This window comes from Stomoxys calcitrans, chromosome 1 (assembly GCF_963082655.1).
Source record: "Stomoxys calcitrans chromosome 1, idStoCalc2.1, whole genome shotgun sequence".
NCBI lineage: Eukaryota > Metazoa > Arthropoda > Insecta > Diptera > Muscidae > Stomoxys > Stomoxys calcitrans.
Genome location: NC_081552.1, coordinates 199,240,273 through 199,267,444, shown reverse-complemented (window position 1 = coordinate 199,267,444; position 27,172 = coordinate 199,240,273). Strand labels below are relative to the sequence as shown.

At 38.8% G+C, this 27,172-nt stretch overlaps 1 protein-coding gene across 8 annotated transcripts in view; it reads right to left on the bottom strand.

Annotated features, from left to right (window-relative positions):
* The window catches only part of LOC106083888 (RNA binding protein fox-1 homolog 2), a 776,024-nt gene extending 759,357 nt beyond the window's left edge, over positions 1-16,667 (bottom strand). For all 8 annotated transcript variants that reach the window (XM_059370360.1, XM_059370351.1, XM_059370355.1 and 5 more), the window contains exon 1: positions 16,429-16,667. In XM_059370360.1, coding sequence (XP_059226343.1) covers positions 16,429-16,440 — 12 coding nt within the window. In that variant the 5' untranslated portion in view covers positions 16,441-16,667. The remainder of the gene's footprint in view (positions 1-16,428) is intronic.
* Positions 16,668-27,172: the final 10,505 nt, after the last annotated feature.

Here is a 27,172-nt window from a genome sequence, read left to right as displayed (position 1 = left end):
GAAAATTGGTGCAGCAGTTTTTGAGTCTATATCGGAACAGGTTAGGTTAAGTTTAAGTGGCAGCCTGCCATCAGACTCATTTAGACGATTTCGTCCATTGTGATCCCACAGGAACAGGAGAAGGAAGAAAGATACCCTCTAATTCCTACCGTTGTACCATACAGAGCGCTTTAAAAAGTCCAACAACTAGTGCGGGACACACACAGCCAGTGCGGGACACACACACAAAAGGTGGTCTATAGTCTTTTCCTTTTGGAGGTCCTCACAGCTTCTGCAAAAGTCATTAGTGGCAACCTTTAGTCTGTCAGCATGTTTTCCGATTAGACAGTGACCTGTCATAACGAACACCATGACTGAGATATCTGTTCTAGCCCGTGACAGCAAAGCGGTAGACCTCTTCAAGTCTAGATTTGACAACATAGTTTTGGAATGCTCACAGCCGCCACTTTGTGACCATCTATCATTCGTTGCCCTTTGGACCTAATCCTGAAAACTTTGCTTACATGTTCGATGCATACCCACCGAGTCAAGTTTCCCTGGAATGTGTAGGGTAGTTCCTAGTCTCGCAAGATCGTCTGCTTTACAATTCCCAGGGATATCTCTGTGGCCCGGCATCCAGAAAAGGTGAATTTTGAACTGTTCAGCCATCTTGTTGAGAGATTTGCAATACCTAAAGCAAAATTTCAGTCAAATCGGTGGCTCAAGAAATCAAGATCCAAGATCGGTTTATGTGACAGCTATATGAGGTTATGGATCGATTTGAACCATACTTAGTACAGTTGTTGGAAGTCGTAACATAACACCTTGTGCACAATTTCAGCCAAATCTGATGAGAATTACGCCCTCTAGTGACTCAAGAAATCAAGATTCAAGATCGGTTTATATTACAGCTATATCAGTTTATGGATCGATTTGAACTATATTTTGACACAGTTGTTAGAAATCACAACAAAACACCTCATGCACAATTTCAGCCAAATCGGATAAGAATTGCGCCCTCTAGTGGCTCAAGAAGTCAAGATTCAAGATCGGTTTATATGGCAGCAATATCAGGTTATGAACCGATTTGAACCATACTAAGTACAATTGTTGGAAGTCATAATAAAACACCTCATGCAAAATTTCAGAAACATCGGATAAGAATTGCGCCCTCTAGTGGCTAAATTCAAGTTTCCCTAGAATGTGTAGGGTAGTTCCTAGTCTCGCAAGCTCGTCCGCTTTACAATTTCCTGGGATATCTCTGTGGCCCGGCACCCAGAACAGGTGAATTTTGAACTGTTCAGCCATCTCTTTGAGAGATCTGCGACAGTCGAGGGTGGTTTTTGTGTTCAGAAATACGTTCTCCAGGGTTTTAATGGCTGCCTGGCTATCTGAGAAGATATTTATGCAAATCGTCGTTATGGCGTTATATCTCAGCCATTCCACCATTTCCTTAATTGCAAGGATCTCCGCATGATACACACTGCAGTGGTCGGGTAACTTTTTCGATATGACCAGTTCTAGGTCGCCATCCTTTGGATCCGGTTGAGTATTGAACAGTAGATGGACTTTTGAAGCGCCGTCCACCAGACCACAACACCATATAGCATTACAGGTCTGACAACTGCTGTATATACCCAGTGCATGACGGAACAAACAAACCCTTAAATTCATACATGATGCGACCTCTACCCTCAAAGACCTTTTTCTTAAGTCCTATTTTTGAACAGGGGTTTTGGGGTTTTTCTTTCCCCATTCATTATCTCTGCAATCATCGCTTGAAATCATTAAGAAAATCGCTTCATTTGCCAGTTTCATTCATTGCTGCTTAAAAAATCTCAACCACATACACCTTGGTTGGATTTGTTCTTTCGCCTTGTAAGGGAACAGGTCATTATCCAGAGATTACATGGTTTTGTAATGTAAACAATAAGCTTGAAACAATAAGCAAACTCATGGCCTCTTATCACACCTTGATCTTTCTCTCTTTAGAGACAAGGGAGTGCAACTGCAGTTGATGCTACGGTTGTTGTTGTTGTTGTTTTCTAGCTTGATATAGGCACTTGACACACAGACTCTCAACCAAGGTAGTATTTTTCTTTCTTATTCGTTTACCTGCATGTTTGTTTTAAGACGCGTGCCTGGTATTTGCTCAAAGATCATTAGAGCCACTAAACCACTTCAAAGAGAACACCTGGTTGGCAGTATCTTTACTGCTTCTTGGAACTGACCTTTCCTTATATCGCACTCTATTAAAACGCATACACATGGCAACGAACAAGCATTGTTCTTTCATTCATTCATTCGTGCATTTCTGTGTGGTTAACAATTGCTTTATTTGCTCTCCTAACATTTGAAACTCATTTCGTCCGTCCGTTGTCTGTGTGCCGTCACTGTTTGATGTGGTTTTAGAAACTCTCAAGTTGTAGAAATAACCGATGTGTGAACAACAACAGCAAGTCTACTACGTTTTGTGCGATTGGTTTGCATTGGATGTTTGTTTAACACTTTCCACCATTTGAGCTGTTATGTCAAAGAGAAGGCGTTAACAATTGTGTTTTATCGTCGTTATCATAGCTAACAACAAAAACAGTAATAGCAGCGACTGCTGCTGCAGTCGCAGTAGCAGCATTTACGCTACCGCATGGAATGCTGTTGTTAGTAGTAAAAAAAAAATGCGCCAATATTTGATGATTATTCTTACCGGCATTAACAACAACATGACTGCATCATAATCAACAACAATAATGGCCATGAAGAAAACGAGGGTAGCTCAAAAAGTTTGGGAAAAGATATACGGCCAAAATGTCCCAAGAGGAAATTCCCTCTAATGAAAGATCTTTAAGAAAAGAGTTCGAATCAGATACTACCATTTGAAGCCAAGTATGTGGGATGTCGTCCACTTCAAGAACCCTCACCAAATGGAGATGTAGGCCGATAATGGCAATATGAGGGCTTTTTGTACGAATCTTATGTAGATATGTGCCCACATTAAGGACCACAACAGGACAATTGTTCGAAATTGTTTTGAAATTAGGCATGGAAGGCCAGAGGACAATTGTATTGAAATTTTAAAAGATGTGGTGAGTAAAGGGTGATTTTTTAGAGCTATAGGAAAGGTTTTCAAAAAAAAAAAACAAGTAAAACCATGCTAAATTCGGCCGGGCCGAATCTTATATACCCTCCACCATAGATCGCATTTGTCGAGTTATTTTCCCGATAACTCCTTTTAGACAAACAAAGGATAAAAGAAGAGAATTGATTTAGCAGCTATATCAAGTTATGGTCCGATTTGGAAGTAAAATAGAGATCGTTTTATATGGGAGCTGTATCAGGCTATAGACCGATTCCGACCATATATCACACATATGTTGAAGGTCATGGAAGAAGCCGTTGCACAAAATTTCAGCCGAATCGGATAATAACTACGCCATCTGGGGCTCAAGAAGTAAGATATATAGATAGGTTTATATGGGAGCTGTATGAGGCTATAGACCGATTCGGACCACATTTCACACGTATGTTGACGGTCATGGGAGAAGCTGTTGCATTTCAGCCAAATTGTATAACAATTACGCCCTCTAGTGGCTAAAGAAATCAAGATCCCAGATCGGTTTATATGGCAGCTATATCATGTTATAGATCGATTTGAATCATATTTGACACAGTTGTAAGATGTCACAACAAAACACCTCATGCAAAATTTCAGCCAAAACGGTTGAGAATTACGCCCTCTAGTGGCTAAAGAAATCAAGAACCCAGATCGGTTTATATGGCAGCTATATCAAGTTGTGCATCGATTTGAATAATATTTGACACAGTTGTAAGAAGTCACAACAAAACACTTCAAGAAAAATTTCAGTCAAATTGGATAAGAATTATGCCCTCTAGTGGCTCAAGAAGTGAAGATTCATGATCGGTTTAAATGACAACTATATCTGGTTATGAACCGATTCGAACCATACTTAGTACAGTTGTTAGAAATCGTAAAAAAAAACACCTGATGTAAAATATCAGCCAAATCGAATGAGAATTACGCCCTCTAGTGGCTCAAGGAGTCAATATCCAAGATCGATTTATATGGCAGCTATATCAAAACATGGACCGATATAGCCCATTAACAATCCAAACCGACCTACACTAATAAGAAGTATTTGTGCAAAATTTCAAGCGGCTAGCTTTACTTTTTCGAAAGTAAGCGTACTTTCGACAGACAGACGGACCTACATGGCTAGATCGACTTAAAATATCACAACGATCAAGAATATACATACTTTCTGGGATCTTAGACGAATATTTAGAGGAGTTACAAACAGAATGAAGAAATTAGTATACCCCCATCCTATGGTGGAGTGTATAAAAAAAAACATGAAATTCATAAAAAGTGCATGAAATCTTTATTTGAATCGATAGTATGGTCCAATAATTAAATGTTTGATGATTATTTCATGCAAATGTTGACCGTGATTGCACCTCACATGGTCCATCCGCTTAGTCCAATTTTGGCATACTGTTTTCAGCATTTCGGTCGGTATCTCACGAATAAATGCTTTAATATTGTCTTCCAATACGTCAATTGAAGCGGGCTTGTCTGTATAGACATGAGCTTTAAGAAAGCCGCACAAAAAATTGTCTAAAGGCTTTAAATCGCACGATCTAGGCGGCCAATTGACCGGTCCCGAACGTGAAACGAAATATTCAAGGAACTCGTCTCTCAATAAATCCATTGTTACTCGTGCTGTGTGGCATGCGGCACCGTCTTGTTGAAACCACGTGTCATGCAAGTCAAGCTTTTGCATTTTTGCCAAAAAAAAATGTTGGATATCATCCCACGGTAGCGCTCACCATTCACAGTTATGTTACGATTTGCATCCCTTTTGAAGAAGTACGGTCCAATGATGACACCAGATTATAAACCGCACCAAACTGTGACTTGTTCTGGCATTTGGTAGCTCTTACAATGCCTCTGGCTGATCTTCACTCCAAATTCGACAATTCTGCTTATTTACATACTCAGCGACGAAGCTTAACGTCGCTGAACACAATTTTTCGATAAAAAAAATTTGGATCTTCAGCCAACTTTCCAAGAGCCCATTCACCAAAAATTCTATGTTGTGGTAGGTCGTTCGGCTTCAATTCTTGCACCAGCTGTATTTTGATAGGCTCCACACCTAAATCCTATCGCAAAATTTTTCACGTTCTTGAGTAACAGAGGCCCAATTGCTGCGAACAGCGACGAATCGATAATTGATGGTCATCATTAACACTGACCGATACAGTTGCGAAGTTTTCTTCAGTTCGCGGTTTAATGTCCAAAAATGTTTGTTAGTTTGGTTGTATGTTACCTATAGACTCAAAAACGGCTGAACCGATGTTCATGAAATTTTCAATGCTAGTACAATATGGCCCCTGGTGGATGTAGGATACCCCATTTTTTGATGTACGAAGGGGGAGCGGACCCTCCCCCTTACTGCAATTTTAAGAAACGCCAGATCACCGAGATGGGTGGAACGATTTAAGCCCAATTTGGTAAGCACGCCTTTGGTAAACCAAAAACTTATAAACTTTGAGATGCAAAAACCCACCCAAACGGCCATGTTTATCCATTGGGACAATATGGGTATACCACCATCTTATGGTCGAGAGTATAACAAAACTTGTCTCATAGATTTCAATGTTGAACAACCCAACTGCAATGGGACGGACATTTGTTGATTACATTTTAAATCGACGTTTTATTTTTATTAGGAAAATCCCCTAATACAAGGTTTTGTGTCATCATTCAATCGGATTATTAAGCCAAAAGCAGCAGTACACTTGAAAATATCGTTAAAATTGTTCCGGGTTTTTGTTCGCTTCATTGTGGATTTTTGCCACCTTTAAAGCGTAACGTCATAGTTTTTTTGTTCTTTGTCACACTTTCGTGTTCTTGTTCTCTTGAATTGGGGCAAATGGAGGTAAAGCAATCATATTGAGGGTGAGTATAAACCAGCAGCGGAAATCATGCTTTACCAGGCCTCCTTTTAGGAGTTGTTAAGCTAACACAAAAACCAGCAGCTCCCATTACAAATGTTGTTTTTTTTTTCACGGCATTTCATTGAAAAAGATCGGTTTATATGGCAGCTATATTAGGTTATGAACCGATTTGAACCATACTTATCGCAGTTGCTAGAAGTCATAACAAAACTCTTTGTGCAAAATTTCAGCCAAATCGAATAAGAATGGCGCCCTCTAGTGGCTCAAGAAGTCACGATCCAAGATCGGTTTATATGTCAGCTATATGATGTTATAAACATAACAAAATACTTTGTGCAAAATTTCAGCCAAATCGGATAAGAATGGCGCCCTCTAGTGGCTGGAGAAATCAAGATCCCAGATCGGTTTATATGGCATCTATTGTATATATGTTATGGACCGATTTAAACCATACTGAACACAATTGTTGGAAGTCATAACAAAACAATTCAGTAAAATTTCTGCCAAATCGCATAAGAGCTGCGCCCTCTAGTGGCTCAAGAAGTCAAGATCCAAGATTAGTTTATATGGCAGCTATATCAAAACATGGACTTGTATGGCCCATTTATAATCTAAACCGACCTACACTAATAAGAAGTATTTGTGCAAAATTTCAAGCGCCTATCGCTAGATCGACTTAGAATGTAATGGCGATCAAGAATCATGGAGTCTTAGACGCATATTTCGAGGTGTTACAAACGGAATGACGAAATTCGTATACCCCCATCCAGGGTTGCCGAGTCGAGTTTCGGAGTTGAGCACGACTTCGGCTTAATACTCCGACCCGGGGTCGGAGTCGTGGGTTAGATTCCGCAGCCCTGCCCCCATCCTTTGGTGGAGGGTAAAAAAAGTAAATGATACAGAAACACGATATAAAATCGAAACCGATATAACATCGCATTAAATAAAGGGTGGTCAATAAAGCGCCTGCTATATTAACCATCTGAATACGATGAACTATTGGGTTGCCCAAAAAGTAATTGCGAATTTTTCATATAGTCGGCGTTGACAATTTTTTCACAGCTTGTGACTCTGTAATTGCATTCTTTCTTCTGTCAGTTATCAGCTGTTACTTTTAGCTTGCTTTAGAAAAAAAGTGTAAAAAAAGTATATTTGATTAAAGTTCATTCTAAGTTTTATTAAAAATGCATTTACTTTCTTTTAAGAAATCCGCACTTACTTTTTGGGCAACCCAATACTTTTAGTGAGGGAGTCGTTACGGAATTGGCGCTACACCTATCACCTCAAGAATCGATGTTTGGCTTGAAACACAAAATGGAAGTAGACATTGCGACCATAGAAGGAAACACCATCGGAAATGTGTTGTAATATTGGGTGGGTAGCTAGACTACTGCAAGGTCTGTCGCGGAATTAAGTGATTTTCCAGCATTAACCGAAATTTTGAGTCAAAATCCTAAAAATATATCTACCGCATTTGCTTTATAGCATGTTTTTAATCCCAACTTTTTTAAGAGCAATTTTGATTATACCCTACACCACCACTGTGGTACCGCGGCAAGATTTCCCCAACGACTACCACAATACCTAAGCAGTTTGCTCCAAACCGGTTCAGATTTAGATATAGCTCCGATATATATGTTCGTCCGAATTTTAAAAATATTGCAATTAAGTGCTCATTTGTTAACGGATTCTCTCGAAATTTGACAGGAAGGGTTTTCTTATGACTCTTAATATTACTGGTGAATTTCATAAAAATCGGTTCAGATTTAGATATAGCTGCCATATATGTTTACCAATCTTACCATTTGTTGACCAATCTTGCCAAAATTTTGTACAACGCTTTTCTCGACGACTACCACAATATCTGTAGAGTTTGGTCTACAAATCTGTTCAGAATTAGATACAGCTCCCACTTTTTACTTATAGTGTAGGTGTAGGGTACTATACAGTCGTCACCGCCCGACTTTGGCCTTTCCTTACTGGTTTATTCATATGATGTTCTAGTTTCTTCCCCAAGGCCCTGCCAGAGAACAGCCATCCTAAATTTCCCTTCCATTTCTCCCTATTCCTGCCTTGGCCTCATCCATGGCAAATATTTGTTATGGCTTGCTGCTCTCTAAATAGCCTTAAAAGTCACTGAGAAAAATAGTTTGTGTAGGTGACTTTTTGTGTATGTGTGTGACTTCGATGTGTATTAAAGTCTTCTTTTGTTTGTTTGGGATTTCTGAGTTTTCCTTAGAGCTACCGCATGGACCCTGTAGGTAGCAAGCAGTGAATGCTTTCTTGATTCTGGTGAATCGCTTCTGTTTGTTTCGTTGACTATCCACCTCCCCCCAACACATTCCTTTGTTTGCCTTTGCTTCGAGCCACTGAGGACTTTTATGAATATAATCCTAAGAATGTGCCATGAATATCGAGGGAATGGATTTTCCATTGTTCGGTTTTTTTTTTCTTCTTTATTTTTTGCACATATTAATTTTTCTTATTTTGAGATCTATGTTATCAGTGGAAGGCAGTAAAACAGAAAACGTTTTCACTTTCTTTGTGCTTTTACGTTTAAAGTTAAGGAAATATCGTTTAAAGGAATTTTTGACCCAATGCTGTTGACACCAGAGAATCATTGAAATAAAAATGTGAAAAAGGGAATTTTTAGCAAATATAAAATTTTGATACAAATGGGGTAGGTCTAAACTAAATCAAAATTAAATCTCAAGTAATGCGTGGGGTGGGAGCGTCCCACCTCAAAAAGACATAAGGTCCAACTTTTTTTGGGTAAAACCGGCTTTCGAACTCTTCGAAAAATTAGCTTTTTCAAAAAAACCGGTTTTAGTTTTTGAGATTGAGAAAACCGGTTAAACGATTTTAATTATAAAAGTCAACCTTTTTGCCATTTCGTTACCCGCAAAGGAGATTAGGAGGATGGACCAACCACCTTCGAAGCTCAGGATATATGTGGACAATATGGCGGGAGTGGGAAGGCCCCCAGGGTGGTGGTTTTTGGGTTAAAGATGTGGTGTGGACTTCCGAAAGTGGGTACAAATTTCGTGCTCTACTCCCAAAAACTTTTATTTGAGCCCCATATTTCCATAGTTGGAAAACATGTCCAGTTTGGGGGTGTTTTTCAGGGGTAGGGCGGCCACTCAATGACTTGGCCCTGAAAATATATATCGAATTCGTGTTCTACTCTAAAATACCTTTTATTTGAGCCGCATATTGCAATAGTCAGCCAATACGTCCTATTTGGGTGGTATTGTGGGGGTGGGGTGGCCCCTATAGACACATTTTCCCCAATATTGATATCAGATTTGTGCTTTCTCCCAAAGACAATTCATTTGAGTCGCATATTGCTATGGTCGTCGTAAATTTTTCCTCTTTGGGGGGTGTTTTTGAGGAGGGGCGGCCCTCCAAAAACTTGGTCTCACATTTGGATATTAGATTCGTATTCTACACTCAAACACCTTCTATTTGAGCCCCATATTGTTATGATGAGTAAGTATGTCCTGTTGGGGGGGGGGAGGGGGTGTTTTAAGGAAAGGCTGTACCCCTAGAAACTTGGCCCCACACTTGAACATCAGATTCATATCCTACTCACAAATACCTTTTATTAAAGTCCCATAATCCTATGGTATGGTAAATATATACGATTTGGGAGTGTTTTGGGGGTTGGGGTGGTCCGCCTTGGTCCGACAATTATTGGGTTGCCCAAGAAGTAATTGCGGATTTTTTAAAAGAAAGTAAATGCATTTTTAATAAAACTTAGAATGAATTTTAATCAAATATACTTTTTTTACACTTTTTTTCTAAAGCAAGCTAAAAGTAACACCTGATAACTGACAGAAGAAAGAATGCAATTACAGAGTCATAAGCTGTGAACAAATTTGTCAACGCCGACTATATGAAAAATCCGCAATTACTTTTTGGGCAACTCAATAGATATCACATACGTTTTCTAATGTTAAATACCTTTCACTTGAGTCTCACATTGTCGTGATTGGTCTATATATTCATTTGGCAGGTTTTGGGGGTGGGGGGATACCCCCTAGGTATCCCATCCGAAATTTGGATGTAAAATTTTTGTTTTTAGGTTGCTATAAGAGAACGCACAAAATTTCGCTTAAATTGGCCCAACTATATTCGCTTCTGAAAATTTTGGAAAGGAGGAGGGTCCGCCCCCTTTCGGTATCAACAAATGTAGTACCCTATTTTCACCACGGGCAAAGATTTCAAGAAACAGACAAACAAACAAACATACTCGAAATGATTTTTATTTATAAGAAGATGTTTAAAAGGAATTCTTTTGAAACGACAAAATTCTTACAAAATAAAAGTGAGTAAAAATTATTTTTTCCAAGAAATCGATTTATCAAAAACCCGGAAAATAACAATTTTCAAAAAATCTATTAGTAAAGTCGGTCCAAAATACCGAAAACCCGGTTTTCAAAAACCGAAACGCCGGTTTTCAAAAACCGAAACGCCGGTTTTCAAAAACTGAAAACCCGGCTTTCAAAAACCGAAAACTTGGTTTTCAAAAACCCAAAACCTGGTTTCAAAAACCGAAACCATAGTTTCCGAAAAACCGAACTACTAATCACCCTTTCAAAATGTAAACAGATATTAAACTTAGGGATCAAGTACCTAAGGGGGACGTCCTACCCAAACGGGCACATAGTCCAATCAGTACAATATGAGACTTAAATGAAATCTATTAAAGAGTAGGTTACGAATCTAAAATAAAAAACAAGTAAAAGCGTGCTACGTTCGGCCAGGCCGCATCTTGGGAACCCACCACCATGGATTCTGCTCAAAAAAACCGAAAAACCCAATTTTCAAAATTCGAAAACCCGGTTTTCAAAAACCGAAACTCTAGTTTCCGGAAAACCAAACTAATCACCCTTTCAAAAACTAAACAGATATTAAACTTAGGGTTCAAGAACCTAAGGGGGACGCCCTACCCAAACGGGCACATAGTCCAATCAGTACAATATGAGACTTACATGAAAGGAATTTAAGAGTGGGTACGAATATGATATAAAAATAAGTAAAAGCGTGATATGTTTGGCCAGGCCGCATCTTGGGAACACACCACCATGGATTCTGCTAAAAATTTTTACAGACTAAATTTAGTTGAAGAGCATAATTTTATTCTACATACCAAACTTCTGTCAAAACAGCAAACATTAAAGCTATTAGGAACCGAACAAGGATAATCGAGAAACCGGTTTATATATGGGAGATAAAGTAGGTAGGTAATATAATAAAAAAAGGCAAAATTTCAGCCAAATCGTACAAAAATTGAGGCTTTTAAGGACTCAAGAAAACAAATCGGAAGATCGCTTTATATGGGAGCTATACCACATTATAAACCAATTAGGACTTTACTTAGTACAGTTTTTGAAAGTCATAACTGAACACTACGTGCAACAAATCGGACAATCAGGTTATAGACCGATGTGGACCGTACTAGACATAGTTGTTGGAAGTGTTAACCGAACACTACAAAAATGACGGTTTGTAAGGGCTCAAAAAGATAAATCGGGAGATCGGTTTAAATGGGACCTATATCAGGTTATATACCGATTTGAACCGTTCTTTGCACAGTTGTTGGAAGTCATAACAGAACACTATGTGCAAAATTAAAGATAAATCGGACAAAAATTGTGGCTTGCAGGGTTTCAGGAAGTCAAATCGGGAGATCGGTTTAAATGGGACCTATATCAGGTTATATACCGATGCGGACCGTATTTGGCACACCTGTTGGAAGTCATATCAGTGCAACATTTAAGCTAAATCGGACAAAAATTGCGCCTTCCAGGGGCTCAAGAAATCAAATTGGGAGATCGGTTTATATGGGGGCTATATCAGGTTACAGACCGTTTCAACCGTACTCGGTCCAGAAATCTATCTGTGAATTTTAGCTAAATTGGAGAAAAATTGCGGCTTCCAGGCGCTCAAGAAATCAAATCGGAAGCTCGGTTTATATGGAAGCTAGATCTATATCTGAACCGATATGGTCCATTTGCAATCCCCTAAGACCTACATCAATAGTAAGTATCTGTGCAAAATTTCAAGCGGCTAGCTTTACGCGTTCCACCACTATGGTGATTTCGGCAGACGGACAGACAGACGGGCATGGCTAGATCGCCTCACAATGTGGAGATGATCAAGAATTTATATACCTTATGGGGTCTTATATCAATGTTTGGAAGTGTTACAACCGGAAAGACCAGATTAGTATACCCCTAGGAGGCCACCGTAGCGCAGAGGTTGGCATGTCCGCCTATTACGCTGAACGCCTGGACTCGAATCCTGGCGAGACCATCAGAAAAATTTTTCAGCGGTGGTTTCCCCCCCGCCCCTGTTCCTTAGTGGAATGTTCATGGGCAAAATTTGTTGTTTGATTTTGTATACCCCTATTCTATGGTATTGGGTATAATTAGGTGCCAAGTGTCAGGTTATTGTTTAAAGCTGAAGTTTTCGCTTAAAAAGTTTGGCCACGGTTTTCAATACCTTTATGGGATTTTTTTCTTACTGATCTTATACTATCGCATCCACCAGATTGCCTACTATGCTGCACAAAGGAATCTAATAAAGAGTTAAAGAGAGATTACAAAAATGCTAAAAAATATGTTTGCCCCTCTTCCTTAGTGGAATCTTCATGGGCAAAATTTGCAATATGTTGCTTGCGAAAAGTAGATGAAGTGAAGAGATTAGGGTTTCGCCAGTGTTACACTTTTCGCATATTCCAATTTTCATCTGTAGTTATTTTTGGAATTTTTTAACCGTAACGGACAATGTTTTTCGAGTAATACATTTTTTTAACTCAAAAGCAGCCATGGCATATATGTATTGATCAGCTAAAATAAATTTATTTTTGACTACATGCACCAGTACTTGTGGGACTTAGACCAAAAATGCCCCTAAACATCTGTCATCTCTGTTTCTTTTGTACTGAGGATAAATGGAAATATTATTATCCCTGATACACTGTGATCAAATATAGATGGTTTTTTCTTTCTTTTTCTTTTTTTTTTGTGTGAAGTGTAAATTTGCCGTGAATAGAATCATTAAAATGTATGAGGGTGATAATCCAAGGGTCTATAAATAAAATTAAGCCATACATTGGCTAACCTCCCCCACAATGAACATCTCATTGTGAACTTCAAGTGGGCTTTTTATACAGTAAATAACGAAGGTATATATGAATTTAAAGAATATACAGTCATCATTGCCATAATTTCTCACATAAACACTTTTCAGTCTAAAAATTTTATCAATAGTATCATCTCTTGGATTAAAGTTCACACAACGTGATGGGAATAGAAAACTGAAAAGTAACAAATCTACCAACAACAAACTTTGTAAAATGGCAAGAAAATTCGTTTAAAACCAAATGAAGAGAAAACAAGCAAAAGCGTGCTATGTTCGGCTGGGCCGAATCTTATATACCCTCCAGGTTATGAACCGATTTGATCCATACTTGGCACAGTTCTTGGATATCATAACAAAATACTTCGTGCAAAATTTCATTCAAATCGGATAAGAATTGCGCCCTCTAGTGGCTCAAGAAGTCAAGACCCAAGATCGGTTTATATGGCAGCTATATCAAGTTATGGACCGATACTTGGCACAGTTGTTGGATATCATTGCAAAAAACGTTGTTCAAAATTTCATTCCAATCGAATAAGAATTGTGCCCTCTAGAGGCTCAAGAAGTCAAGACCCAATATCGGTTTATATGGCAGCTATATCAAAACATGAACCGATATGGCCCATTTACAATCCCAACCGACCTACACTAATAAGAAGTATTTGTGCAAAATTTCGAGCGGCTAGCTTTACTCCTTCGAAAGATAGCATGCTTTCGAGAGACAGACAGACGGACGGACGGACATGGCTAGATGGACATAAAATGTCACGACGTTCAAGAATATATATAGTTTATGGGGTCTGAGACAAATATTTCGAGTAGTTGCAAACAGAATGACGAAATTAGTATACCTCCATCCTACGGCGGAGGGTATAAAAAACAAGTAAAAAGGCATTAAGTTCGGCCGGGCCGAACTTTGGATACTTCACCTCGGGTATGTACGTAAACCCCCTTTCGATGCAATCCGGTGAAAATTGGATAACTTATGCACCCAACTTCGGCACGGACATTGAGTGGTCCACTAAATATAAGTCACTGTTGAATATTGTATTTGAAATTTCAACAAAATCGGGTAATAAATAAAGCGTTTATAAGCTTCAGACCCTTATATATCTAGACCCAGACCCAGCTATATCTAAGTACAGTCCGTAAATACCATATTTGGGTCAGATGGCGGATGGCCTAGGACTACTCACTGTTTCCACTTTTTGCGAAATCGGATAAAAAGTAAAGCTTTTATGGGCTTCAGACCCTTTATCGGCAAATCGGTCTATATGGCAGCTATATCTAAATATAGTCCGACCTCAACCATATTTGGGTCCTATGTTGGGAGGCCTAAAACCACTCACTGTTTCAAATTTCAGCGAAATCGGTTAAAAATAATGTTTTTATGGACTTCAGAACCTTTATCGGAAAATCGGTCTATATGGCAGCTATATCTAAATATAGTCCGATCTTAACCATATTTAGGTCCTATGTTGGGAGGCCTAAATCCACTCACTGTTTCAAATTTCAGCGAAATCGGTAAAAAAAAATAAAGCTTTTATGGACTTCAAAACCTTAATCGGGAGATCGGTCTATACGGCAGCTATATCTAAAAATAGTCCGATCTGAACCATATTTGGGCCCTATGTCAGGAGGCCTAAAACCACTCTCTGTTTCAAATTTCAGCAAAATCGGTTAAAAAATAATGGTTTTATGGGCTTCAGACCATTTATTGGCAGATCGGTCTATACGGCAGCTATATCTAAATATAGTCCGATATGAACCATATTTGGGTTCTACGTCGGGAGGCCTAAAACTACTCACTGTTTCACTGTCTATATGGCAGCTATATTTAAATATTATCCGATCCAAACCATATTTGGGTCCAATGTTGTGAGGCACAAAACTACCCTCTGTTTTAAATTTCAGCGAAATCGGTTAAAAAATAATGTTTTTATGGGCTTCAGACCCTTTATCGGGAGATCGGTCTATATGGCAGCTATATTTAAATATAATCCGATCCAAACCATATTTGGGTCCTATGTTGGGAGGTCTAAAACTACTCACCGTTTCAAATTTCATAAAAAATAAGGTTTTTATGGCCTTCAGACCCTTTATCGGGAGATCGGTCTATACGGCAGCTATATCTAAATATAGTCCGATCTGAACCATATTCAGGTCAGATGTCGGGAGGCTTAAACTAACCCACTGTTTCAAATTTCAGCGAAATTGGGTTATATTTAAAGTATTTATGGGCTTCAGACCCTCTATCGGCAGATCGGTCTATATAAAGGGTGATTTTTTTGAGGTTAGGATTTTCATGCATTAGTATTTGACAGATCACGTGGGATTTCAGACATGGTGTCAAAGAGAAAGATGCTCAGTATGCTTTGACATTTCATCATGAATAGACTTACTAACGAGCAACGCTTGCAAATCATTGAATTTTATTACCAAAATCAGTGTTCGGTTCGAAATGTGTTCATTCACCGTTCAGCGATGAGGCTCATTTCTGGTTGAATGGCTACGTAAATAAGCAAAATTGCCGCATTTGGAGTGAAGAGCAACCAGAAGCCGTTCAAGAACTGCCCATGCATCCCGAAAAGTGCACTGTTGCACTGTTTGGTGTGGTTTGTACGCTGGTGGAATCATTGAACCGTATTTTTTCAAAGATGCTGTTGGACGCAACGTTACGGTGAATGAACACATTTCGAACCGAACACTGATTTTGGTAATAAAATTCAATGATTTGCAAGCGTTGCTCGTTAGTAAGTCTATTCATGATGAAATGTCAAAGCATACTGAGCATCTTTCTCTTTGACACCATGTCTGAAATCCCACGTGATCTGTCAAATACTAATGCATGAAAATCCTAACCTCAAAAAAATCACCCTTTAGCAGCTATATCCAAATATGGTCCGATTTGGGCCGTTTAAGAACTTAACCAGCGTGCATCAAAAAGACGTATCTGTGCCAAATTTCAGCTCAATATCTCAATTTTTGAAGCCTGTAGAGTGATTGGAACAGACGGACGGACAGAAGGATAGACGGACAGACACACGGACATCGTTAAATCGTCTTAGAATTTTACAACGACCCGAAATATATATACTTTGTACGATCGGAAATTGATATTTCGATGTGTTGCAAACGGAATGACTAAATGAATATACCACCTTTCCTACGGTGGTGGGTATAAAACATTTTTCAGTTAAGCTTATTTTCTCTTCTGGCCATGAATAAAAGCTTAAAATAAAATTCCTACAAAATCTCTTGAGATTAAACCATTGATATATGATAGATGATGATGATGAGGATGTTGATGAGGCCTGCCTTACTTACCGGATAATACATTCCTTGGGGAGGAAGGAAAAATGCCCCGGAACCCCACAGTTTGACGGCTTTACTCTGGCTAGAGAACGGTGTAAAGATGAAAATATTCCAAGCGTAGATCTCACTTGCACTTAATCAAGCAAAACACAATTTCCTTTGCCAAATTGTGTTTTGGTTTTTTTGATTTGCTTTTTAAATTGATTTTTGAATAACACTTGCAGAGTTGATTTGGTATTATTATTATATATATATATATATATATATTTTTATTTTTTTTTTTTCAATATATAATTATATAGATTATTTGTAGATTTATTTTAACTTAGCTTTTGCAGACAAAGTTCATTTGTTAGATGATGATGATTCTCTTTTTTGATTTTTTTTTCTAAAATATACTTGGGTATATTTTCTATAATTTGGCACACAATTATTATTTGTTAAAATTTATATTTTTTTTATGGGAAAAAATATATTTTTGTTATATATTTTATTTTATTATGATTATAATACTATGCTGGCTATATATTCTGAAAATAAAATAATTTATTAAAAATTTTTAAGAAATTTTCATTGGTATGAAAATTCAAGCTGAAGTTCTGTGGAAATGTTTCATTTGCTGAACATTAATGCAACGTGGCAGAACTCACTTAAAAAAATTACGAGTACAGCATATAAAAAGCCGCCTTTCCAAAAATTATCCAACCCATAGCAAACAGTACTTAGGTTAGGTTGAAAAGAGGGTGCGGATATTAATCGGCCCCATGCCACTAAGGACATACACCTAAGCCAATAATCGGCTTGTTGTGCGCTCTAAAAACTACAAAGTAACCTCCAAAAAGAAAGTTTTAAGTTCGAATTTCCGTGCTACTTACAAAATCCTTAACTGTTTTCAATACCACTCCCCTAAGTTGATTCCTGTCTGATATTGCGTCCCCACCTAAGCACCGGTATCTGTTAGACGCGAAAGCCGGGCAAATGCTCCAATGTCTCATCATCTTCCCTTCATGCATTACACATGCTATCACTCTCCGCACCGATTTTACATACGTGAGCTCGTAGTCCTATGTGTCCCGTTATGATACCAATAGCTATACTAACATCCTTCTTGCTTCCTTTCAGTCCTAGTCTCGTCTTCTTACGATCTGGATCCCCCCATAGGATTTGCGCCGTCCTACAGACCGTTTCGCTGTTCCACAATGTTGCATACGCATTCGTAGCTCACGTCCATAACTCGCACTCCGTCGAACCGAAAGGTCGACTTGGTTAACCAAGATTGTTAACGCTGGCCTCCAATGCCAAATCGTCTGATTTTTATTCGCCTTTACTCCGCTATGTCCCGGCACCCAAACGATACGGATCATGCCAGACGTTAAACTCCTTCTTACACTGCAAGACTGTTCGTTTAGATGTTCACAATCAACGTTCTTGCATTTGAACCGCACCATCTTACACATTCCATGATCGCCGGGATCTCTGCCTGCAGGACCGAATTATGGTCAGGCAGTCTAAAACAGATCTCAGTCCCTGGGTTCTCAATGTAGCCCCCAGGCCCACTCTGTTCTCTAGCTTTGATTCAACTGTATAACATGATTTTCCAGATGGCAATACTAGGGTTCCGTCAATCCAAGACTGTGCCGCTGGCGTCTCAGGTATCCAATTGGAAACCTCTTCCATTCCATCCAGGTTTCCTATCGTCGCCTCGATTATACCGCGATGGTATGAGCTGCTCCCATCCTCAAACCGTTTTCCCATCGCCTTAAGTCTAATAGCCGCAGTGGCTGCCTCACATTTAACCTGGGTCAGATATCTAGAATAGTCTCATGTGTCCTAGTGGGTGTGGTCCTCATCGCTTCGCCTATGCCAAGACAACATGTTCTCTGAACCTGTTGTATGGTCCTTAAGTTGCACTTTTTCTCCATAGTAGTCCACCAAACTACTGAGGCGTAACTAAGTGTTTGTCTAATCACGCTCCTGTAGAGCCAGTGGACTATCCTCGGATTCAGGTCCCATTTCGAGTCCACATAGTGCCCAACATCTGTGAGCCTTCTTAGTACGCTCCTGAATGTAACACCTCCAATTCAGATTCCTGTCCCAGATCACACCTAAGTATTTGACTTTGTCAGATATCGAAATCGTCTTATTGAGGAAACGTGGTGCTTTAAATTGGCCCAACTTCGTCTTCCCCGTGAACAGGCATATTTCAGTCTTCTCTGGGTTAACATTGAGACCTCTGGGTCTAGCCCAGTCATATCCCATATGTAAGATCCTTTCGGCCCTTCTCCATAGCTGGTTCGGATCCTTATCCCATAGAAGTATTATAACATCGTCTGTGTAGCAGACGGGTTCAAATCCCTCCTCAGTCAGCATCCGTAATAGACCATGTATGGTGGTCACCCATAGGAGTGGCGATAAAATGTCCCCCTGTGGCGTGCCTTGTGCCACTTTCTTTCTTATATTTATGCCATGGGACACACATTTTATCCACCTACTCCTTAGCATATGGTTTATCCAGTCTCTAAGGAACGGGTCCACCCGGTACTGGTCTAAGGATTAGATCATTGTGTATGTCCGCACATTGTTAAAACTGTACCATTATACACTTCTTTTCCCAGTTTTATTCATGTACAAATAAGTGCCTGATGAACAAAAAGAGACAAATCAGCTTATTGGAGATACTGAACTAGTGAACTAACTGAAATAATGAACAAACCAAAATAGTAGAGCAATTGAATTCATCGAACTAGTGAACTAACTGAAACAGGTGAACCAACTGAACTAGTGAACTAACTGAAATAGTGAAATTTTAGTCTATTTTGCACTTTTTTTCCAGTTTTCAGTTCTATTGTTGGAAAAATATATGACTGGTGAACTGAAAGAGACAAAATCAGCTCATTGAATGCAGTAAAATAATAAACTAAATGGACTTGTGAACTATCTAAACTAGTGAACTAACTAAACTAGTGAACTAACTACACTAGTGAACTAACTACACTAGTGAACTAACTAAACTAGAGAACTTATTGAACTAGTGAACTAACTGAACTATTTAACGAGAAATAGTGCACAAACTGAAATATTGAACTTTTAGTCACTTTCACACTTTCCAGTTTTATTGTTGCAAAAATTATTGACTGATGAACTGAAAGAGACAAAATCAGCTCATTGAATGTAGTGAAATAATGAACCAAATGGACTAGTGAAGGGACTAAACTAGTGAACTAACTAAACTAGTGAAACAACTGAGCTAGTGAGCTATCTGAACTAATAAACCAACTGAACTAATGAACTATCTGAAATAGTAAACTAACTGAACTAGTGAACTAAATGAACTAGCTGAACTAACTAAGCTACTGAACTGAAATAATGACCTAACTGAACTAGTGACTTAACTGAACTAACAGATCTAGTGAACAAATTGAATTAACAGAACTAGTGAACTGGTGAAAATTTCAGTGAAATTTTCTTAAAGACAAAATTTTAGTGAAATTTTCTCTTAAGACAACATTTCTGTGATTCCGTAAAGACAAAACTTCAGTGAAATTTTCGCTAAAGATAATTTTTTTAGGGAAAATTTAACTGAAATTTTGTCTTCACGGAAAATTTCACTGAAATTTTGTCTTGGGGAAAATTTCACTGAAATTTTGTTTTTAGGGAAAATTTAACTGAAATTTTGTCTTTGGGGAAAATTTCACTAAAATTTTGTCTTTAGAGAAAATTTCACTGAAATTTTGTCTTTAGAGAAAATTTCACTGAAATTTTGCATTTAGGGAAAATTTCACTGAAATTTTGCATTTAGGGAAAATTTCATTGAAATTTTGTCTTCAGAAAAATTTGTTAAAAATTTTGTCTTTAAAGAAAATTTCTAAAAAAAAATGTGTCTTTAGAGAAAATTTCACTGAATTTTTGTCTTTAGAGAAATTTTCACTGAAAGTTTGTCTTTAGAAAATTTGTTCTAAGATGTTTTCTAAACAGCAAAATTCCCTTTGGCACCCATAAACTAAAATTCCTATCTTTGTGGTTCCAACATGAATGTGAACTAATTTTTCGAAGTTATTCCTTACTATCTCTCATTCCATTACGAATTGAGTGTGTAAAAGGGATACGATGAGAATGAATTTTTGGCATGTTGACCTTAAACCTTTTTGTTTTGCACATTTTCAGCGAATCGTTTTCACAACATGGTCACCTTATGTGGCCTTACAATGAAATAACGTACGTTTGCATGCCTTTGAGTGTTGGTGTTTGTGTTTATGGACTCTGTGTGGCTTTGTCTTTCTTCGCGCATTGTTTATTTTTATTTCGAATACGCTTTTATTTAGTTATACTTTTTCTTGTTAGCGCAGCCTAAAATGAAAATAAATCACATGTTCTTCGTGGGGCAGTTGGATAGTGCAGGAACAAGGGGCTAGGGGGGTGAGAATGAACGAGAAGATTTAAATAAAAATGGTTGAAAAGACAAGCGAAAGAGATGATTGCAAATGCGACATAAACACAAAAAATGGGAAGAGACGACAACGTAATGCAAATGTAAACGCATTTGAAAACCCCCTTCCCAAACAACATGACAAAACAAAGGGGCAGGGGGTGGTTATGTCTGTAAAGGGCAGCCATCAGCAAGAGGCAACAACGACGTGCATTGCATTCACAAAGCACAGAGGCAAAATTGTCATTATACACACACACTGGCGCACATCTGCACACCATCATCATCATCATGCACAGGCCAAAGCGTCAAAATGAATGAAAAGAGAACGCATTTCAAAAATCGTAATGTTTTGTACTACACATGTGGACTCTTCTACTCTACGTATTCACACACAAAGAACGAACGAGTGTATAAACAACATAAGGAAGATGACAGCCAGATGAACGAACACAAACTGTCGAGTGAGTGGTGATGGTGCTGGTGGCAACACTTATGTGAACAATACCCGGGTATTGGGAAGGGGCAGAGGGGCAATAAAAACAAGCCAACAAACAACAAGCACTTGAAAACATGTGCAGTTCATGTGAAACAACAACGACAACGAGTAGCAGCAGCAACAACAAACTAAAAATAGCTTTATTTTCGTATGAAATGAATGAAGAAGAAAACGAAAACAAGTAAAGAATACAAACAACAACTACTCAGCTGGCCAAAGCAGCAGCAATAAACACATGGATGTACCGACAGGCAGAAGTCGCTGCCATTTCGACGCTCACGTCTCTCAATTTTACTCTCTTAGCTAAACACTTTGATTTGAGTTGGAGATTTGCATAAAATTTCCAAGAGATTTAGTTGCTCTTACTCTCGCGGATCTCTTGTTATGCAGCTACCGCGCAGTAAACCACATGCTACGAGGGATGAATGAGATAGAGCAACACCAACAACTGTGGGGGAAGAACATAAACAAGGGATGATGATTGTAGGGAAATATTCGAAAGCCCACAAAGAAAACAAAATACAATTCAAAGAGGGATGTTGTAAATGGGAATATGGGATGCTGCAGAGAGGTCGAGAAAGATGAACACACAAAGTATGGCAAGAAAATAAGTACAAGGCAATGGGTATGAAACAAACAAACAAGGACTATTTTCAAAACAACATTTTCTGTTGCCCAAAAGAAAGCATAAATAGACAGGGAATACACCGAATACTCTTTGTATACCACATAAAATAAAATACTTTTCCTCCAATTAAAGACGCACAAAATAAACACTAAAAGGTGCGGAAATAAGGGCTATGCAGCTTAGGCAGACAGCCAGCTAGCTGGCGAATGCGAGAGAGCATCATTAATAACAATAAAGTAGAAACTATATAGGGGCATAGATAATAAATACTACCACCATTACAAGGCAAACCTCATTCACGCATAGGCGATAAGGCAGCAATTTCAACAATTATTAATTGAAGGGCATGGCTGGACAATGAAGGCCTTAGTGCATTAGCCACACACTTATTACGTCAATATTTTTTAAGTAAGAAAATTAGTGGAAATAACTGAAATATTAAAAAAAAAATTAAGCTCATTGCCACAAATATGCAGCACCATAGGAGGGAGTCACTTCATCGAAATTTTAATATTCAACACTATAAAGTTGAATTACTCATTTCATATGACTAGTGATGGGCGAATTTTAGTTATATATAGCCGCTATATAGACCGATTTCCAGACTTAAAGTCTTGAAGGCAATAAATTGGTTTTTTTCATCCGATTTCGATGGAATTTGGCACAGTGAGTTCTGGTCGACCCCTATTCATTTTTGTGAAGTATTTTTCAGATCGGACTATTTTTGGATATAGCTGCCCTTAGACCAATCACACTATCTCTTGATATAGGGCATTGAGGCCATAAAAGATTCATTTGTGACTCGAATTCGATAAAATTTGGCACAGTGTGTTCTGGTAGACCCCTACCTATTCCTGTCAAATGTGGTACAGATCGGACCATATTTGGATATAGCAGCCATATATATCGATCTCCCGATACTATGTAATGAGCCTATAAAAAGAGAATTTTTCATCCTATTTCAATGAAATTTTCGAGTCCCGGTACCCCTCTAAACCCTTTTGTTGAATATCGTCCTGATCGGACCATATTTGGATATAGCTGCCATATAGACCGATCTCCCGAAATAGAGTATTGACTCCATAAAACGAGCATTTTTATCCGATTTTGATGAAATTTTAAATAGTGCGTTTTGGCACCCCTCTAAACCTGAATATCGTCTACATAGAAACATATTTGAATCTATTACCGATCCTACAAAGTATATATATTTCGGATCGTCGAAAAATTCCCGATGCTCGTGTGTCTGTCCGTCCGTCTGTGCGTCCGTCAGTTGAAATCACGCTACACTCTTTAAAACTAGCAATTTTGAGTTGATATTTTCCACATACGCGTATTTCTTCGATACGCAGTTTAAGTTCTTGAATGGGCCAAATCGGACTATATTTGGATATAGCTGCCATATGCACCAATGTGGTGATTTAGGGTCTTGAGCCCGTAAAATCCTTATTTTTTTTGTCCAATTTCGCTGAAATTTGAATCGGTATAAGTTGTATGAGAGAACCCGATGTTCAAACCGGATATGGCAAATATCGGACCATATTTTCATATGGCTGCCATATAGACCGATATGCCGGTTAAGGGTCTTCAGCCCGTAACAGGCGCATATATTATTAGATTTAGAGGAAATTTAAAACAGTGAGTTTTTAAGGCATTTCTTCGTCATACATAAATGAGGTCTAGATCAGAAATAGCTGCCATATAGACCGATCTGGCGATTTAGGGTCCTGAGCCCGTAAAATCCTCATTTTTTGTCCGACTTTGCTGACATTCGAAACGGTGAGTTGATTAAAGCCTCTCAACAGGCTATTCAAATATAGTTCAGATAGGTCTATATTTAGATATAGCTTCCATATATTGCGATCTGCCGATTAAGGGTCTTGAGCCAATAAAAGCTGAATTTATAACACGATTTCGATGAAACTTGCAACAGTGAGTTGTGTTTAGTCTACCACTATTACAACTAAATATGGCCCAGGTCGGACTATATTTAGATATAGCTGCCATATAGGCCGACCTACCGAATTCGGGTCTTAAGCCAATAAAAACAGCAATTTTTGTCCGATTTCGCTGAAATTTTAAATATTGATTTGATTAAAGCCTTCCAAAATGCGACCCATATATGGTTTAGATCAGTCTCTATTCAGATATAGTTACCATATAGAGCGATCTGCCGCTCTATTTCGCTGAAACTGTGACTTGTATAAGACCTGAATCAAATGTGATCCAGACCTGCCCCCATTTGCATATAACTATGGATGTGGTAGTGGAGTTGATATAAAAGAGGGCAGGTAATTTATCCATGGTGGTGGGTATCCAAAGTTCGGCACGGCCGAAGGATTATCATTACAGAATTTGTAGTGAAGGATTCCTTTGGGAGCTGCAAACCATTTGAAAGACCCGGACCCGATGGAATATTTCCGACGTTACTACAAAAGGAGGCCGACTATCTGGCGCCCCACCTGGCCAATATTTTCACAGCGTGCCTGGGACCTGCAAATACTCCGAAAATCTGGCAGGAGGCAAGGGTGGTTTTTATACCCAAGCCCGGTAAGGCAAGTTATGCGGCACGAAAGGCCTACAGACCTGTAAGCCTTACGTCCTTTCAAAACCATAGAACGTATTGTGGACACCATTATAAAGAGTACGACATCCAGCGAACTGCTCAAATACAAACAGCATGCCTATGTCAAGGGAAGGTCGGTCGGTAGAGACTGCTCTGTACGAGGTTGTGCATAAAATAGAAGAATCGTTCGAGGCCAAAACCTACACACAGGCAGTATGCAGAGGGGGGCTTTTAACAATGTGAGGACCGACACTGATCCAATCCTCAGACCAGTATCGGGTGGACTCGGCCCTTAGAATCTGGGTGAACCCTATGCTAAGGAATAGGTGGATAGATTGTGTGTCCCATAACATAAATATAAGGAAGAAAATGGCACAAGGCACGCCACAGGGGTGCATTTTATCGCCACTTCCATTACGGATGCTAACTGAGGAGGGATTGGAACCCGTCTGCTACACAGACAATGTTATAATACTTTTAAGGGGTAAGGGTCCGTACCAGCTATGTAGAAGACCCGAACGGGTCTTGCAGATGGCACACGACCGGGCTAGACCTAGCGGTCTGAATGATAACCCAGAGAAGACTGAAATCTGCCTGTTCACGAGGAAGACAAAGGTGGGCCAATTGGACGCAGCACGTTTCCTCAATAGAGCGATTTTGACATCTGACAAGATCTAATATTTGGGTGTGATCATGGAAACTGAATTAGAAGTGTCAAGGCTGACGGATATTGAGTAGTATGTAGATTGGCCGTAGGTTCGAAATGGGTCTTGAATCCGAGGATAGTCCACTGGCTTAACAGTAGCGTGATAAGACCAATACTTATTTTCGCCTCAGTAGTTTGGTGGACTGCGATGGAGAAAAAGTGCAACATAAGGATAATACAAAAGGTTCAGAAAACATGTCTCTTGTCTCGGCGTAGGTGAAGCGATTGGTGCCACGCCTACTATGGCACTGAAGACTCTTCTAGATATCCGACCCATAGACATACAGATTAAGTGCGAGGCAGCCCCTGCGACTATGAGATATAAAGCGATGGGAGAATGTATTGAAGATAGGAGCAGCTAATACCATCTTGGGATTAGAGATAAACGCTTATATAAAGGTCTATAAAAAAAAGTCCAGCTCAGTCCACCCTCAAACAAAATCCGCCTCATAACATGTTGGGGTTTTTTTTTTGGTTGAAACGCATGCCTTCACTATAATCACTATGCATTGAAAGTTTATGAGACGATTAGAAGTTCATGTCACTGAATTTGTTTAGACCATCTATCTCGATTACTTGCAACAATAAAATTAAATATTTCCGTGTGCCATGATCTGAAAGAGATTGGCCCACTTTTTTCATGGGCATCAAATTCAATTTGTTCAGTTCTTTCTTTGATTTTTTCCTTTTGTTTTGGCGTGCCTCCAACATTTGGGAAGGTAATCAAAAGCAACGAATTGTTGTCATTTGAGTAATACGACGAAATGGCATAGAATAAACAGCATTCACGAGGGCTATTGTTTTAAAAAATTTATGTTATAACTATACGTTTTCATCAAAGTCTATATGTTCTGGCATATCTTTACAAGCTAAGCACCCATATAGGTTAAAATAATAAGCATAAATTATTTGGTTTTAAGCATAATGTTGGGGGAGAGGAGAGCATTTAAACTGTCTATGCCAATTAAATCTCTCCCACATGAGCGTTTGAAGAAAAAAACAAGTAAAAGCGTGCTAAGTTCGGCCGGGCCGAATCTTATATACCATCCACCATGCATCGCATTTGTCAGGCTCTTTGAATGACTTTTTCAAATATATATGAGCAAATTAGATAACAATTGCGCCCTCTAGAGGCTCAAGAAGTATAATAGGGAGATCGGTTTATATGGCAGCTATATCAGAATATGGACTGATTAAGACCATACATGACACAATTGTTGGATGTCATGCCAAAACGATATGTGCAAAATTTCAGCCAAATCGATTAAGAATTGCGCCCTCTAGAAGCTGAAGAAGTCAAGATCTAAGATCGGTTTATATGGCAGCTACATCAAAACATGGATCGATTTGGTCCATTTACAATCTCATCTGACACACACTAATAAAAAGTATTTATGCAAAAATTCAAGCGCCTAGCCTTATTACTTCGAAAGTTAACAAAGGATAAAAGAAAAGATTTGCTCTGTCATTAAAGCGATATCAAGATATGGTCCGGTTTGGACCACAATTAAATTATATGTTGGAGACCTGTGTAAAATGCCAGCCAATTCGAATAAGAATTGCGCCCTGTGGGGACTCAAGAAGTAAAATAGAGAGATCGATTTATATGGGAGCTGTATCAGGCTATAGACCGATTCAGACCATAATAAACACGTATGTTGATGGTCATGAGAGGATCCGTCGTACAAAATTTCAGGCAAATCGGATAATAATTGCGCCCTCTAGAGGCTCAAGAAGTCAAGATCCAAGATTGGTTTATATGGCAGCTATATCAGGTTATGAACCGATTTGAACCCTATTTGGCACAGGGGTTGGAAGTCGTAGTAAAATACGTCGTGCAACATTTCATTCCAATCGGATACGAATTGCGCCCTCTAGAGGCTCAAGAAGTCAAGACCCCAGATCGGTTTATATGACAGCTATATCAGGTT